The sequence below is a fragment of the Poecilia reticulata genome, linkage group LG8 (assembly GCF_000633615.1).
Source record: "Poecilia reticulata strain Guanapo linkage group LG8, Guppy_female_1.0+MT, whole genome shotgun sequence".
NCBI classification, from domain to species: domain Eukaryota; kingdom Metazoa; phylum Chordata; class Actinopteri; order Cyprinodontiformes; family Poeciliidae; genus Poecilia; species Poecilia reticulata.
Window position 1 is genome coordinate 2,379,748 of NC_024338.1, and position 17,318 is coordinate 2,397,065.

Consider the following 17,318-nt stretch of genomic DNA (forward strand, 5'->3'; position numbering starts at 1 on the left):
TATATATATATATATGTGTGTGTGTATGTAGTGAATCTGTATAATATGTCTTTAACTTTTTGAATCATATTACTGAAATAAAAACTTTCTGATGATTCTGATCCACTGAGGTGAGCCTGTAGAACCCAGACAGCATACAACCAAGTTTATTTTCCTCTCAGCTCAAACATGGCTGTGTTTTATCTGCAGGGAAAGGTGCTGGATATAGACAAGACTGAGGAGTGGGATTGATGTCATGAATGTGTGTTTATCATGAACCATGGCTCAACTGGACGATGTCATCAAAAATGGTCCGAGGAGCTGATCAGCAGAGTCTAATCTGACCGGTCACATTCCATAGACGTGGTCTCTTTGGTTCCTCCTGCACCAGAGTACATTTAACCACTCAACCAGGGACCAGCTTATTGTCACTGCTGCTACTAGCCTTGGTTTTCAAGGACCTGCTATCCTTGAAACTAAAACTAAGTAGCTAAATCCATTTTGTTGTGGAAAAACAAAGAACAAAAACCAAATCGACTGCTTGTATTTTACCTCTTGGGTTATGAAGTTCCACAGTGAGACTTGAGATGCTTTACAGCAGCTTTTATTGTAAATAGCAGAACTACAGGAGAAGCTACTTTACTAAGTTATATTTTAAACTGACAAAGCTCATGGAAAATATGCTAAAGATTATGGGGTGCCATTTCTAAAGTTACACACAAAATTTAACACATCGATTTATTTTGAAAGTCATATTTTCACAATTTTAACATTCGTTTATAAATGTCAGTTTCAAACTAAATATTTAATTAGCAAGCTAAAGATTTAGCTCAAGCTAAACATTTATTAGTTATTTAAATATTTAGCTTAGAGCTAAATATTCAGTTAGAAAACAAAATGTTTAAAATATTTAGTTTGAAGCTAAATATTTAACTCAGAGCTAAATATTTAGCCAATATGCAAATTCACTTGCTGATAACTGAAAAGTGGACTACCAAAATAAAAGTGGGGTCTTGCAGACCTTGTCTACACTAATGCTGGTGAGACTGATTCATCTCAACTGTTTCTCATGTCACGTCTTCATCACTGATTGCAGTGAAGAGTCAGCTTTGAAGGATTCAGTTTTATACAAGGTCTGAACACCCAGCTTTTATTTTGGTAGTCTACTTCCAGTTCTTCACCACGTGTATTTTTATATTAGCTAATTAACTATTTTGTTAACCAACTAAATATTTTGTTTGAAAGTCATACATTTATAAATTAATAGTGAAGTATTAAAAATATTAATTCAAAAAATATGTCCCCATTTCTTCCCCTATGACAGGTTACATAAGCCAAATTATTCATTTTTACCTGTATAGCTTTACAAATGGCACCACATGCAAGATGCTCACTTTAATCTGTGCAAAAAAAGGTATGATAGAAAAAATACCAGTTTCATTGTATTTCAGTATTTAAGCACAAATTTGATTAAGAACAAAATTGGTAAAATGATCTGTCTTTTTTCTTTAACAGAAAAGTAACATGTATTTCTTGTGCTGCTAACAAGCAAACCCTATTCCAGTTGCACTAATGTAAGTTGATCTGCATGTCAGGTCAAGCAGAAAAAACATAGAATCCAATGAATTTAGTTGTAGATTTCAAGCGATTATTGTGCAGAATATTTTTCCTCTTAGTTGTTTAGCTTTTTATAGAGGAACACAAACATAAGTGAGCAATCATTCAGGCCTGAGGGGGTGGAAGGGTAACTTTTCTCTCAAAACAGCTGAAGAAAAAACTGTAAAAAAAAAAGTAAAAGTACTCTAGAGGGGAAAGTTTAGTGGTTTTGAAACAGTAAGTTTGAACATAGTGTAACCGTGGAACCGGCTCAGGGCTCTGCAGCTGCCTCTTCACCATCCAGAGCTGATCGTGCTAAACATGCTCTGATCGAGGAGCATGTCAACATTCTAGGGAGTGCAATAATTCCAAAGCCTCTTTCTGCCACTGGTTGCGTTGATGCATTTAAAAATGAAAATGATGTGATTCAGATCGACCCCACCTCTGAATATAAACAACTTATCCAGAAATGTCTTTGGAAAAAAGTTGAAAACATGAAATGTTTGGGAAAATTCAGTGATTGCTGATATTTACTTGCCAAAGTGCAACTCACTGATGGTCAGCTCATAAGTCTGACCTGATATTATTTTTAAAGATGTAAAAATGAGTTAACATTTACAGTATGGGTTAAAATACAGCCACACTCCTCATTGTGAGTGAGCAGATGAGTTAAAGAGCTTCTCTTATACAGTACATATATTTATGCTAAGCAACATTATTAATCTTGTGATGTTCATACTCCAAGTGTCAGCTGCTACTGTCAGTACTGTAATATGATCACTACTTTATTATAAAAATGCTTTTGTGTTTTTTTATAATAAAAAATAAAACTAAACATTTCTTAATGCAAAAATATTCAGGTTTATTTGATCAGGAATTTGTGGAACATGTTTACTGTAAAGACCTTTTTATAAATATAATAAATCTGTTCATTAAGAGTTCTTTTAGTCATAATCGAAGGGGAAATGTATTTTACTTCCAAATGTAATCATATTGGTACATGAAACAAAGAGTAAATTATACTTGTCTATGCTTTACTACATTTTGTTTACATTATGTTTAATAATAATGTATGGTAAATAATGTGAATAAGTGTTTGTTTTCCTGTAGTGTTAGCTGTGAGCCTGCTGTGTTCTGGTTAACCAGCAGGAGGCCTCAGCGCCTCTCAGCCGTCTGTAACATAACCTACATCCTGTAATGCACTAAAATGAAGAAGGGAAACTGTGATGTTTGTTGAATTATCATTGTGTTTTTTATTGCAGTTTACCTTAGTCATATTAGGCATAGTAGAAAATGTTTTATGTATTTATTTTTTGCCAGTGAAACTGCTGATGTGTCATGTACAGTACATGATCCTGATAATGATGATGTCCAACCTCTGTAATTGACTAAATGCTGATCTGTCTTTTATTAAACTCTAAAGATTGATTTGACTCTTTTGCTTAGTTTTTCTGTAATATACCAGTCCATCATTTTGGATATGTTAAATTCAACCTCTAGTAAATGTTTAACAGGAGTATTTATTCACATCTTTAACTTGTAAAATGTTTTAGATTCCATAGTTAAACATCTCAGATGTCCCTGTTTGTTGTACATATCACCATCTAGTGAAAGTGATTGGGAACTTCAGTGGAATCAGCTGATACTGACAGTCAGAAGCTTCAGAGCAGCAAACCGTCTGTAAGCTTCATGGAATGGATTTCTTTGGCAGAGCAGCTGCACCCACATCACCAAGTGCAGTGCAATGAGTCTGCAGTGGTGTAAAGCAGTATTTTTCAAAGGGGGGCCACGGCCGCAAGGGGGCGCTAGTGGGGCCTGAGAATGTTGGTGGGAACATGAGAAAAAGGAATCCAAATGTAATCTGTTTTTAAATCATTATTATAAAATATAAGTTAAAATAACTTCTTCAATCTTTAACCTGGATAAAACTCCTCAAAGTCAAAGATCTCTTTTACAAGAGTGCCCTGACATTTTATTGAAGATGGAGATCAAGATAGAAATCGCCCTTATTGTCCCACGGAGGGGAAATTCAGAAAAACAATGTTTACCATGGTCACCTTTCTGATTGGCTGCCAGCCAAATGTATCACGTTTCTTTGCTCCTCAAGCTAGAAATGGAAAAGTAGAAACACACCAGAGGAACCGTCCAGCAGCCCTGCTGCAAATAAAATAAAATGTGGAGAAGAACTAAAATTTCATGGGATTGATTTAAAAATCTGTCATTTCTTATCAAAAGAGAGGCTTATGGTGGAAAATCTTATCTGGTAATATATTCAACATATGTTAATAAAGTCACAACATATTACCTGGAAAATGTTAGCAGGTAATATGTTAGACTTATTACCACTTCCAGGTCTCCCTCGCTAGTCTTGGGTTGAACATGTTTTTGCCTTCAGAACTGTTGCTGTTGGTATTGATTCTCCTGTTTCCTGGTGGCATGAGAGGCAGAGAAATGAGGATGTGAGAAAATGAGTGGATGCCGTTTCTGAAACTGATCAAAATGTTTCTCTGGTATCAACAGTTCAAAGTCACTGGAACAGCTTTTCTTCTTCATTTTTTTTGCTAAGTTTATGTTTCCGCAAGTCATCTTTGCCACATGTAGTAGTTGCTATGTGATTTCCTGCTTGAGTTAACATGCAGGTGAATGGGTGTACCTAGTAAAGTAGCAAGGGAGTGTAGAAAGACTTGATGATTTTTAATAATGGACAGAGACAGTTGTATAGGTTTTACTTTATGATGACGATATAACAGCTTTTACTCTATTCATAATTTTTTTTTCAGGTTCTTTGACTTTTTATACTCAAACATCAAGAAATAAATCATACAGAAACATAATTTCTACAACAAAAAAGTAATTTCTATAAAAACATTCCCTTGTCCGTCAATTTAAACATCTGAAGACAAATTCTTATATATCATATGTCATTCAGACACACTGATTCTAGTTGCACAACATAAGAAACCAAATGTTCACAAGTTTCTCAGACTGATTTGCTTTTAATTAGCAAACTCAGTAATTAATTATAAAGTTTATTTGATAGGGACAGACACACATCAACATAGACAAACTGAATAAAACAGCAGTCCCATGTTTGCATCATGGTGCAGTAGCAACAGCTAATTCGCAGCACGTCTCCCTAGTTGGGCTTTTAAAAAATAACTAAAAATTGAAGTGATAATCATTTAAAATAGCACAACATAATGAATACAAACAGAAAAATGTAAAACATCAAAAATGGGTACAGTTCTATTTGCATACATTTGCAGATTGACTCCAGGACAAATTTCAGGAAGACTATTAACATACAAACTATCACTATCACTTCATTGAAATGAAAAGGTCATTTTGTGCTCAATAATCTTAATCTTGTTTTATTAGTCAGGAATATACTGTAACTTCTGGAGTCTGGCCAATACAATGTGAACAGATACAAAACTTACAATCATCCTATTTCAGTTTGACCCTACAGAAGCAGCTTGCAGTGTGAGATTGAGTGTTGCTCAACCTGTAAAGAATCAGATTACACTGCACAATGATATTGCACTTCAGTTATTTGTGATGGATTAAACATTAACCAGTCTAAACCTAAATACTCATGAGAACTTTATTTTTGCCTGTTTTTGATTCTAACTGGAGAGTTGAACTGTTATCCAAATGGAAGACTGCAGTGGGGGTTTCTGTCACATTTCCACAGATAAAATCAACACTTAAACAACTCCTTCTGTTCAGCAATGCAGCACAGGATCAGGAGGATGAGCCAGCTGAGGCTGCACCAAACGCCACAGAATCAGCAGATTTAAAAGGAAGTGGGTTTTCCCTCCAGCTGCTCTATAAATCTGCAATATACAAACTGGATGGTGAACTACAGCAGCATAAAGCTGCATCCACAGCCATAATGACAGAAACTTAATTTAGTGGAGTTTACACACAGGAAGAAGAATGTAACACGGCAATCAAAGGTAACCATTAGGCAACATTTCGAAAACGATCATGTATATACAGTTAATCATGATAACTAATCAAATTCTTATATTGTTTTATTTGCTGGAAAACATAAAGTTACATACCAATATATGTGTTCAAATGAATGAAGTTAAAAACAACAAAGTGATTTTTTAAAAGTAACATACGTCCTTAATATGTCACAAACACACACATTAACAGAAAAAAAGTTGCATTGGAATCACTGGGACCCTGTCACCTCAGAGCATTTTAAATCCATCCGTTTCCCCTCCTTCAGCAGCACAGCGCCCCCTGCAGCTGCTGGAGTTCCTCCTTTTACGATTCAGCTCAGGCCCATGTGAGCCAGACCAGACCAGGGCTGCTGTTAGTCCAGGTTCTTCTCAGCGTAGAGAATTTGGCAGTACATCTGCATGGAGAACACCAGGGCCAAAATCTGTTGAGAGGACAAGTCAGATGGTCAGAGAGCAGCGCTGCATCATTATCAGTCTAACACTCAAACTCACTAAATGCTCCATTTGATCCCAACTTCATGTTCTAAACCCAAAGTCAGAAAACTAGTGGGACTTATAAATTGTGCTCAGTGATCAAGCTAACACTGATCACTACTAGAATTACAGGTTATTCACAGCTCCGCCTTTTATACATTCAATGAAAGGAACATGGTTACAAAGACTATTAAACATTAAGCAAGCAATAAGAACAACAAAAACCATGTTTATATTTTACAAAATAAAACTGGAGTAAATACTTTACCCATCAGAAACAAATGCTTCTTATATCTACAATTAACTTATGACTCGTCATAAAGTAAATTCAAGATATCGAATTTTTAGTTTTGACTACTCATAATTCTATTAAAAGATAAATGACACCATGATATCTTAAATATATTTTTAGTTAATAGTAAAATAGATTTGACAAGTGCAAATTCAATTTCAGATATCTTAAAAATAAAAATAAATTATACATGTCTAGGTTTACAATTTTGACAAGTCAAAATTCCTTTTAATATATTTTAGAAATATATTTATTGTACACAGCCTTTCTATTTAATAAAACTTAAATTAATATTCTGTCTAGTCAGAATTACATTACTGATATCCTGAATTAGTATTCTGTCAAGTTAAAATATTCTAGACAAACATAGCACTTTTAAATTTTAATATAACAATGGAAAATAGAAAAAAATGAAAATAATTTTGAAACTGCAACATTTTCAGCTTTGGAATGGGCTGACAGAAACATTTTCAGCTTCTCAGCGCCATTTTTAAGGGCATTGTGTTTGTCGGAGTAAACAGAAAATTCTTGGCAGATTTCTTACTCAGTCTTCAAGGGAATGAAGTTTTGCTTTCTCCTTATGTAACACACTGAAAATGTTCTGGCAGTTTTGTGCAGGACACCCAAAATTCTGCAGGAAATTGTTTGGACAACTCAGTGGCAGCACAAGGGAGCAAAGCAGCAATTCCCACAGAAACATGAAGATAGAACTCAAATAACTTGTTTAGAGAGTTTATCAGCAAAAAAAAAAAGAAGAAGGATTTTGGTGTGAGTTTCACTTTAAGTACCTTCATGCAAAATTAAAATGAGATAATCGTGGACACAAATCCTCATATGTGGAGTTCAGCTTTTCTTGGCTGAAACAGTTGTTCATTTCAACTGAGTTGTTCAAATGATGAGGACGTAGAGATAAAGTACCTGTACAACACCGATGCACACTCCAAACACCAGGACAGGCCGGATGTTGCCACTCAGCCAGTTTTTGGCCTTTGCAAAGCAGCCCTGTTGCAAACATTCACACAGAACATGTGGAGGAAGCTGATGAGTGAATCAGAGGAAGACTGATGTCAGCACATGCATGATCAAGAGGACCTGGTCTTAGAAATTCAAATTCAAATTCAGGGCAGTTTTTCTGGGTGGAATGGTAATAATGCGTTCCCCAAACAGCAAAAGGTTCATGTGCATCTTTGATCATTTTCCTAAACAGGAAGACATTCTAGTCTAATCACTGCTACATGAAGCCTATATGTAGACCACAGAAAGGTTCAGCGCTGCTTGTGACCGGGGTCTCAGTTCACCAGGAGATTCCTCGTCTCTACATGTGGTGAATTTGTGAACATCTCACTTTAAAATTGTAGTATGTAACTTTTATATAATTTTTATTTATTTATTTTTTTACATATTTGCTGATTTTATCAGGACATCGTGACAATCTGTGAAAAGATTGAGCTCCCAGCTAGTACATGGGGATGATTGCCAGCACTAAACCCCTCCTCCTTACTCTGATTGGTTGTTTTTGGTCTGTGTATTCCTTCAGACGGCAATAGCAGCACAGGGAGGAGGTGCAGGGGATCGATCTTTTCACAGATTACCTCTCTCATAACATACTGTCACAACATAGTGACAGTTTGAATAAATATGTAAAAAACTTTTTTTTTTTTTATACAAGTTACATACTGCAGCTTTACATAGTGTAGCCAAACTGCGGCCGACTTTTATTTCCTCTCCTGTGTGAAATGAGTCTTTTTTGGCTTAAATCTGTTCCTCCCACTTTATTGTCACTGACTCTCCCCCGTCTCCCTCCAACCCCTCCAGCGACCCACACCTCACTCTGAACTCTAGTGAAATATAGGCAATCCTGGTTCAACAGTAAATAAGTGTAGTCTCAGCAAAAGAGTTTTCCTTTGTGGTTACTGTCAGCAAATACTTGTGGGGCACAAACAAATTCATGCATCTGGAGCACATTAAGCTTCCGTGACAGAGAACCAACCCAGACATGTGTTTGGGAAATGTTTGGTGCTCCAAATGTTCCTTACAGAACTGAGCCACAGACCAACCTCACTCCATCCAATGCACTGGTCTCTGTCAGCGCCGGGGCAGCAGGATGAGGGCAGCGTTCCGTTCAGCACTTCATGCCAGTCTGTGGAGTTGTTGACGCCACAGCATTTGAACTGCACACAGAGACATGCAGGAAGAGCATGAGTCCTCTCTGCAACTTTACATAACTTCTGTTTGGCAGAATGGTTCTGCTTATTTTTCATTACATTTTTTCAAGCGTTAAAGTTGGAGAGTTATGTCTGATATCTGATATTCTGAAAAGCGTAGCAGGGACGTAGTTCTGAGAGAATCATGGGAGAGTTCATGCGTACCATCTTCTGCACGTTGTCCCAGGATTTTTTAAGTTCTTGTTCTGAATTATATTTCTTCATGCCGTTCTTTAAGTCCCCCTTGGCATGTGACTCCACCTGAGAAAAGACAGAAGAATGCATACTTATTGAGACAATAATTAACCGGTTTGACTCACGCCTCAGCTTCCTCATGTTACTGTTACATTATGTTCATATTCCTGATCAGTTAACTCACTGATAGATTCCCACGAATTAGATTAGCAGAGCAGCTGTAGCTTCATTGACACAAGGACAACATGTGATGACATGCAGGACCTCCCAGCAGAATTTCCACCCCTTAAACTTTGTCATGAAACGGAGAGCCTGTCTATTAACCTGAGCAGACGTATTTTCTTCTCCTGTTTGTTTGGGTTTGTTTTTGCTCTCTTGCTGTACAGTGGAGGCTGAGCTCACCTGGTCATGGAGGTAGTATAAAATCAGAACCACGGTGATCTCTGTCAGGACCAGAATCAACAGGATCACAAAGAACTGCAAAACAGAGAAGAGCACATGTTTGGGTCAAAGGTTAGACTCTGAATTTAAAGCCGTCCTTTATAACACGCCGTTCTCTGTCCCTATAGTATCGCCATAGTTATGTAAATGCTCAAAAACTTCCCTGAAAAAATTGTTGTAGTGTTCTTACAGTGCACAAAAGACAGCGCTGCTCCTTTAGAGCCCCGAGGCAACCTAGGAATCCTGTTACCATGGTGATGCCACCAGCAACCAGCAGCAGATTGGCAGCTGAGAGTGATGGGAAGGACAAGGGCAGAGAGGAAAACTCTGCCTGCGTGAAGGACAGCCAGATCCCGACGCCGAACAAGCCACATCCTCCCAGCTTTAAGGCAAAGGTCAAAGTTCAAAGGGTAAAGTCAAAGCAGGATCAACACCAAAGGAAACAGAAATTACTAATTATCCTGCATTTCAGAGAGGTTTCACTGTAACATTTTCTATCTTATTATTGTTAGTGTTTTATTTATTTATTTATTTATTTTATTTTTTTTACAATTTTGCTTAGAAAATTAGAACATATGAAAATAAGATCAGCAGCTTGTGGCTGATTGGTGAAAATACTGACCCAGAAGATAAGATTGAAGACAAACATCAAGTATTTAACGCAGCAGAGGCACCGCTGAGACACAGACATCCTGCAAGACAGACAGACGGATCACAGCAAAGACCAACAGCTTCACTGCAGGGTACATGCACTTCTGTTTCTGCATAATTATAAATAAATCATTTGTAGAGTCAGGATGATAATTAAGATAAAAAAAAAACCAGGATGAACAATAACACAAAATGTCTCTCCTTTAGGGAATGCATTCACTTTGCTTCCAGACGCAGATCCTGCAGGATTGGCTGCTGCTTTGCTCAGACATTGTTCTTTAAATGGAATCGCTGGATTAACTCAATATAATTTGATTTTTTCTGTATTTGGGTTTGAATGTAAATGTGACTGTAATGTATTTTGTTGAATTGAATGAATTGAACTGAGCTCAGTGAAGGAAGGGAAGTTGGATATGAGTGAACTTGTTGATCTTATGAAAGATCAACAGCCTTTCCAGGCTGTGGAAGATTTAAAATCCATCATGATTTTCTTTCACTGTATGGATGATCACAGCTGAAAACACTGAAATATGCTTCTTGAGTGGTAACAACTCGTGTTTTCCAATTTAGAAAAAAACTGTTATCTTTTTGATTATTATAATAGCCTGAAATCACAAAATACATTTTGGAACAGAATATATTTTATATTACAGTGAAGGTTTTCTTTTGAGTTCATGTCCACTCATTTTATGTTGAGCAAGTCTTTTTAAACGTCTCTCACATCTATCCATGACCAGAGCATGTTTTAACAGAAAACACACATTATAAAATCATCATTAAACTTTAATCATAAACATATGTATATGTGTTTGTGTGCATGAGCACGTTTCCACTCCAAGCCCAATGTGAATTGTCCTTCCAGCCACCCTACACAGGAAGTCTAACTGCTGACAGGAAGGAAGCTCCCTCCCCAGCTCAATAGCCCTAATTATACTGCTGAAGGCATTTCCCATGTCTTCTCTCACTTACAGCATCTTCCTCAGATCATTTCTCCACAAAGTAAAGCCCTTTGCTTTAAAAACCCTTAGGGTTCAGGCGGTTGGAGCTGCACACTATAACCGTAGCATAGCTGATGAAGCATAGCGTATCCTTGAGGAGTCAAATCTGAGTCATGAACAGGAAAATCCAAAATGGCAGCAGTGATATGTAGTTATGATTCCAAACAGAATCATGAAAACTTACTGCAGTATTCCTGACCTGAGAAATACAACAGAGGAAACTTTCAGCTGGTGTCTTAATCCAATCCTTCTTTTAAACGTCATTTGAGCATTTTATTTTCTATCATGTTAAACCAAGTAGTGTACAATTATGAAGTAGAAGGAAATAGAACATGGTTTTCCCTTTTTTGGGGGGGAAATAAGAGTCTGAAAAGTGAGTTGAGCATTCAGTATTCAGTTCTGTTTCTTCTGATGCACAAAATAAACTCCAACGTGTTCACTTTCTGTCTTCACATGACTACAGACACAGCTCACCGGTTTTTAATTTATTCTATGGCCTCTGAGGTTTGCTAGACAGCATTATTGAACCGCTACTGAACCATAACTTATATAATAATAATAATAATAATAATAATAATAATAATAATAATAATAATAATAATAATAATAATAATAATAATAATAGGTGCTTTCCATACAAAACACATAAAATCAATGAAAAGCTACAACAGTAAAATAATAAAATCAATTGACAGGAGCTGAGTAGGTTCTACAGTAACAGTCCAGGGCCTGACCAGTCCTTCATCTGGACATGGAGACAGGATGGACCAGTTGCTTAAAGTTTCTTATAATAAAATTCATGAAACAGGAGCAGCATGAATGAAAGCCTTCATGTACAATTAGGTCCAAGCAAAATCATGTGAGTGAAAAATATAAGAGTCAACATTTCTCAGTGCAATTGGAGAACAAATATGCTGACAGGAGTCCATGTGACGCCATGTAATCTATTGATCATGGAACAGTTACACCAACCAATCAATTGTTAAAAGATGTCCAGTTTGGACAGTCCACAAGTTCTTCATAGGAGACAACAGGAAATCTAACCCTGGACTTCACTCTGAAGGCATCCTTCCCACAATGAAGCATAGTGTTGGCAGCATCATGTTGTGGGATGCTGTTGGTCAGAGTGAGATAGAGACAGGACAATCCTGGAAGCAAAGATGTCTGAGGTGCAGCTACCTAATCCTCCAGATGCAGTGGAACCATTTAGATCAAGGCTTGCTCAAAGGTTACAGGGGACCAGTCAAAGTCAGACACTAACAGATGCTCTCCTTTCAGGTTTGATCTTACCAGCAAGTAATTCAATCTGTGCAAATCCGGTAGAGGTTTCTGGATCCACTGGATTTATTTGCAGCCAACTGTGGTTCTTCAAAGTGTGGACTTGAGATGAAGCGGGATTAAGACACATGCGCACCATTTTTTTATTTTTTTTTTACCAAATGGCAAACAGTGTATCATTTTCCTTCCATGTCACAGTTATCTGCTACCTTGTGTTGGTCTTATATTTAAAATATCAACAGAATGCTTTAAATTTGTGGTTGTAAGGTGAAGAACGGGTGTGAATACTTTTGCAAGGCACTATAATCCTGGTTGAGATTTTATCATTACAACAGATTATCATCCAACCTCACATAATCATCTGCTTATCAAAGCCATTTTATGTTGAGCTGCAAAACAAGAACTCCTGACCTCCATGTGGTCATTACCATCCAGCTTCAGGAACTCTACAACAACAACTCTAAAGCTCAGAGGTTCTAATCACTGTGACTGAGTGTCTGGGTGGTGACCCCACCTCGGCCTCCACCCGACGACCAGCTGCCATGTTGGTCAGAGACTCCAGCAGAGGCCCTCACCCGCCCTCAGGGGTCCAGGCTGTGGAAGCCCCCAATATTAGACCGAACATTCAGTGTTTGACTTGATCAGGACTCAGATCTCATTAATTAATGTAAGAAGCGAAGATGAAACAGTACATATTAATAAACCATGTTATTACATAATAAAGTAGCTATTCAAAATCCTTAGTTTGGAAGTTTTTTTATCTGTAAAATGGAATCTGGAGTTCGTCTTTACCTGAAGATGACTTTGTCTTCTCTTGGTTCTTGTCCCTCTCCTCTTAAAGCCGAACTCTTTGACGCTTTGTTAGCTTGACAAACGTCCTGGATCTGGTTTCTGAACCGGCCAGGCGCCTCAGTCAGCTTTTCTTGCTCCTCTTTCCTCCTTCCTGGGTAAACACACTCTGCCTGTTTTTACTAGTTAACCTATTTTTCTGCAGACTTGGAATTTAAACATAATTAGATGCTAGAAGGTTCACCGTATGTTTAATGCCTTTCTTCTCACAGACTTACAACTTTGTCCCTCCCACCTTCTTCCACTCTTTCTCTCTGTCTCATTCTCCTCAATGTTTTCCAGATGTGTGTGTTGTTGCCCGTCCCACTCTGGATCCCTCCCCCTACCGTTTTTTTTTTCTTCACACTGTTGCTCCCTCCTTGGGCAACAGACTCAAGCTCTTAGTATGACTTTCAAATTCCATTTTTCATTTCTTTGTTCCAGAAATCTGAGATCAGTCTCCTGTTTCCTCCATTTCAGTGACACGACCCGGCAAACATCAGAATTCCAGTACATTCTGACACAGCGGAACACACAGGCTGGGCCGCTTCCTGACCAAACAGCAGATTATGTCCCATAATCTAAAACTAATCACTGTATTTGAGGGATTTCACGTTTTAAGCCAGTTATTTTACCTCATTTCAAACCCAAATTGTAAACTTTCCTGGATCTCACGGACGATTACATTTTAACCTACATCTATTAAAAACTTTGGAATGTATTCTTTTCATAATGCAGGAAAGTAAAAAGCTGAGGATGACATCATGGGACCATAAAACACAGAGCTTTGGGTAGATAAGGAAAAGATCACTTTTAGACTGACCTCCAGTGAGGTGAACACTAACATTTGTCACCTTTGCAAAACTGAAAATATATCAGAAAATGTTGTAACATTTAATAAATTATATATTCATCAGTCATAGATGATGTATTTTAGTTCTGCGCCCAGGCTGCTAAGTCAGAGGATTGTCTGCAGTTTTGGTTCAATTCACATTCACTCCAAAACTCATCTATAGGCTTGGACTAATGTAAGTGATGTGGAGTCTGGATTTTACTCAATAGAGGTTTTATGTTGAGTAAAAATAAAACCCTGTTTGGACTTGGCTGATCTAATAATCTTTCAGAACCGTAAAAACACATCTGCTCTGATCAAACAGGCCTGCTGAACACAATCTGACCATTCTAACCATTTTCTGCAGCATATTCTCCCGTTTAGCTCCCGGTGATTGTCCGTGCTAGTCCTCTACTTCTGACTTTTTGACTTTTTCACATCTGTGCAATCAAGATTTTCTTCACTTTGCTCAGCCTGCTTGGTGCCTTTTACTTGTCTCATCTTTGAGTTTTCATCACAAACATCCTGACTGATAAACCTGTGAACATCACAGGTTCTTCTACAGTTCAGTCAGTAAGCAAGCCATGGTGTGGTGAGTGACACTGAAATATGCTTTTCACAGAACCTGTTAATTCATAATATAAACACTACAGTTACTTTTTCACATAAATCCAGACGAGTTTCAGCTGCTTTTTTTCCATTCATTTGTCATACAGTGGATATATGTATTGTTCTACATTAAAGTTTTACTGTGATTTTTATGTTCAGTTTTAATTTTATGTCATGTTTGGTTAGGAGTCAGGGTAATGCGTCTGTGTGGGGTTCAGTCCTCACAGTTCCCCACCAGAGGGCGCTCTGGTGGGGAACTGTGAGGCTGGTCCTGCAGCTCTGATCCAGGTGAGCTGCGGCACACCTGCACATCTTCAGTTCCTGTTAAAATCCTGTTGCAGATATTGTATGCAGCGATGCAGGTGGATGTTGTGGCCAGCTGTGCAAGTAAACACAGTTTAGTGCAGTATTTTCCCCCACAGGTCATTGCTGCCAGGAATGACACTGCTGGTTACGATGCGGCTTACTGGCTTTTCAAGGAACAAACCAACTGATCCCTGGTACTAGATGCTTGGTGCTTTTCTGGACTTTTTATTTTTATATTAGTAGTATTTAAAAAGGAAAATTATACACCTCAAACATAAAAGTCACCTGTACCAAATTATAGCAAAAGATAATTCACATCTGCTGTCCCTTGACAGATTACAAAAATGGATACAATACAATAACAAAACAGATCAGAAAATACATTACAAATTGCTTCCTAATCACAGTACACAAACATGCAGAGTCACACAGTTGATGACTACATATCTGGACAATTTTTAAAGATATTTTCAGGATAGATTTGAAAACTCTCAGAGCTTCTGCTCTTGACAATCACCAGGTATGTTCCACTGATCACTGCCTGTCCCTGGGTGTTTCTTCATTTGCTCCCCCTGCTGAAAACATCCTGGTGTGAAGCTCAGTCGCTCCAAAGTGCTGCTCAAATGAATAAAATTCCCATTTAAAAATAGTATTTTATTCTATTTTTAAATAGAATAAAATACTATTTTTTAAATTCTATTTTTAAACCTGAGAATAAAATAGTATTTTATTCTCAGGTTATCTGTATCTGATATTTGATGAATGAAATTTAATTTTTAAATATAACCAAAAGCAAAAATGTATTTAAAAAAAAAAGAATCTTTCTGAGGGTACGTGCTTTTCCATGCGGTCTTGTATATTTTTGCTAATATAAAAATACTACTTGGATGAGAGCAAACTTAATTTCAAACCTGACTAAATAAGTTGATGTAATAAGAGCGTTATAACTGAGAAATGACAGTCGTCATGAATATCTCTTCTATTTCCGTCTCTGGCCTCCTCTGGTTCATAGACAAACTTATTTTTACGGTAGCATGACGGCTCCTTGTGGCTGAGTTTCTCCAACATTTTCCTCATAATTTGAACTGTATTAATTTGATATGGAAAGGAAGAGATTTTGTTGCATTTAGCATAGCCAGAAAATCAAACCCGATTCTCAACCAATTCTGGACAGAGATCCTGAAAACACAACCTGCTGCTGAACAGACGTTTGCAACTTTAGATCATAAAAGACTGTAATAGAATTGATCAGGCTGATGTAAAGTTATCATGATTAGAAATCAAACAGTGACACAGTGAGCCTTAGCCAATCAAATTTGTTGGTTCCGTGTTTGAGCCAATGATTAAAGGCATGTTTGTGGAACGGTGCCAAGATGGCCATGAATAGAATATGACAGAGGCTTCTTGCAATGTTAGCAGCTTCACATAAACACATGCAGACACCGAAGGGGAATGTCAGCAATCTGAGTTCATCCATAAGAGAAACAGTGATGAAACGGTAACCTGAGCCGCTGGCCGTGTTTACTCTGCTGCCCTACATGTCCTCTGCCTGAATATCTGCTCCAATTGATTATAACACCAACAGAGTAAATAAACGATTCTCTTTCATTTAAACACAGCAGACTAATTTAAACACATTGGTTTACAAAGATTTGTGCTTTTGTATCAAATAGTGAGGATTCAAGCACATTTATTTTAAGTCAGGAAAAATGAGTGAAGAGAATCTGTTATTTGGCTTTGATTTTTTGAATAAACTGGAAGCAAGAAATTGGCCTTAATCCTGTTCGATAGGAGTTTTATTGACTCCTTCTAGTAAAAGAAATTAGACCAAAGGAAAAAAAAAACATCAATTACAATGAAAATATACAAATATGATAACAGAGTTCAAGTCACATGATTTGGCTTATATCACCTGAAAACAATGATACAGTAGGGAAGCAATGATTTGTTTACATCAAATCAGGAGTCATAACATGTTTACTGAATACAATGATGACCAGATCCCACTGTGTGCCATCATCTGGACCCACTGGGTTTGAGGGAAGAGAAATACTGAGTTTGACCAGAAAAACCAACACAAACAAACACAGCAGAAGGAAACATGAAGCTCTTCTTTAATAGGACTACTAAACAGGCTATGAGACACAAACACAAAGCACAAAATACTGAACAGGAACTTTATAACTTAGTCAGAACAATGAAGATGGAATGTGGATGAATCTTCCAGTATGAATATGGCATAAAAACCTGACACCAAATGAGTGGATAAAGACGATTTCCATGACGATGAAGGAGTTACCTTGCCTGTCTTCAGATCTCTGTACCACAGAAAATCTATGGAGTCAGCTGAAGATCCAAGTTGCCAAGCAACAGCCATGAAACCTAAAAAAGGAGTGGGACAAAATCCCTCCTAGTGGTAAGCAGACCTGGAAACCAGAGTTCTGTCGTTTTGATGAAGGTTCAAGTGCCTGTTGCACATGTAACATCAAAATGAGCTTACAGCACGGATCAGTGAGGAGAGTTTTAATGTACCAACAGGTTTCAAATCTACTCTTTCCATAACACCTCCATCCATCCATCCATCCATCCATCCATCCATCCATCCATCCATCCATCCATCCATCCATCCATCCATCCATCCATCCATCCATCCATCCATCC

At 37.5% G+C, this 17,318-nt stretch overlaps 2 protein-coding genes and 1 long non-coding RNA gene across 3 annotated transcripts in view; 2 read left to right on the plus strand and 1 right to left on the minus strand.

The window, feature by feature from the left end:
* Nucleotides 1–521, plus strand: part of bcl2l12 (BCL2 like 12) — a 10,439-nt gene extending 9,918 nt beyond the window's left edge. Inside the window, exon 7 of the mRNA XM_017306212.1 lies at nucleotides 190–521. Within this exon, the coding sequence (XP_017161701.1) occupies nucleotides 190–231 (42 nt within the window). The 3' untranslated portion in view covers nucleotides 232–521. The remainder of the gene's footprint in view (nucleotides 1–189) is intronic.
* Nucleotides 522–4,828: 4,307 nt separating this feature from the next.
* tspan4b (tetraspanin 4b) lies at nucleotides 4,829–13,201 on the minus strand. The gene is made up of 8 exons (XM_008415060.1): nucleotides 12,875–13,201; nucleotides 9,778–9,847; nucleotides 9,346–9,537; nucleotides 9,117–9,191; nucleotides 8,685–8,780; nucleotides 8,373–8,486; nucleotides 7,234–7,317; nucleotides 4,829–5,971 (listed from the first exon to the last, which is right to left on the minus strand). The coding sequence occupies exons 2-8, from the start codon at nucleotides 9,844–9,846 to the stop codon at nucleotides 5,903–5,905; spliced, it is 699 nt and encodes a 232-aa protein (XP_008413282.1). The 5' UTR covers nucleotide 9,847; nucleotides 12,875–13,201; the 3' UTR covers nucleotides 4,829–5,902.
* LOC103468170 (uncharacterized) lies at nucleotides 9,859–10,132 on the plus strand. Its single transcript, XR_534165.1, has 2 exons — nucleotides 9,859–9,898; nucleotides 10,014–10,132. It is a non-coding gene; the product is annotated as an uncharacterized LOC103468170 (long non-coding RNA).
* Nucleotides 13,202–17,318: the final 4,117 nt, after the last annotated feature.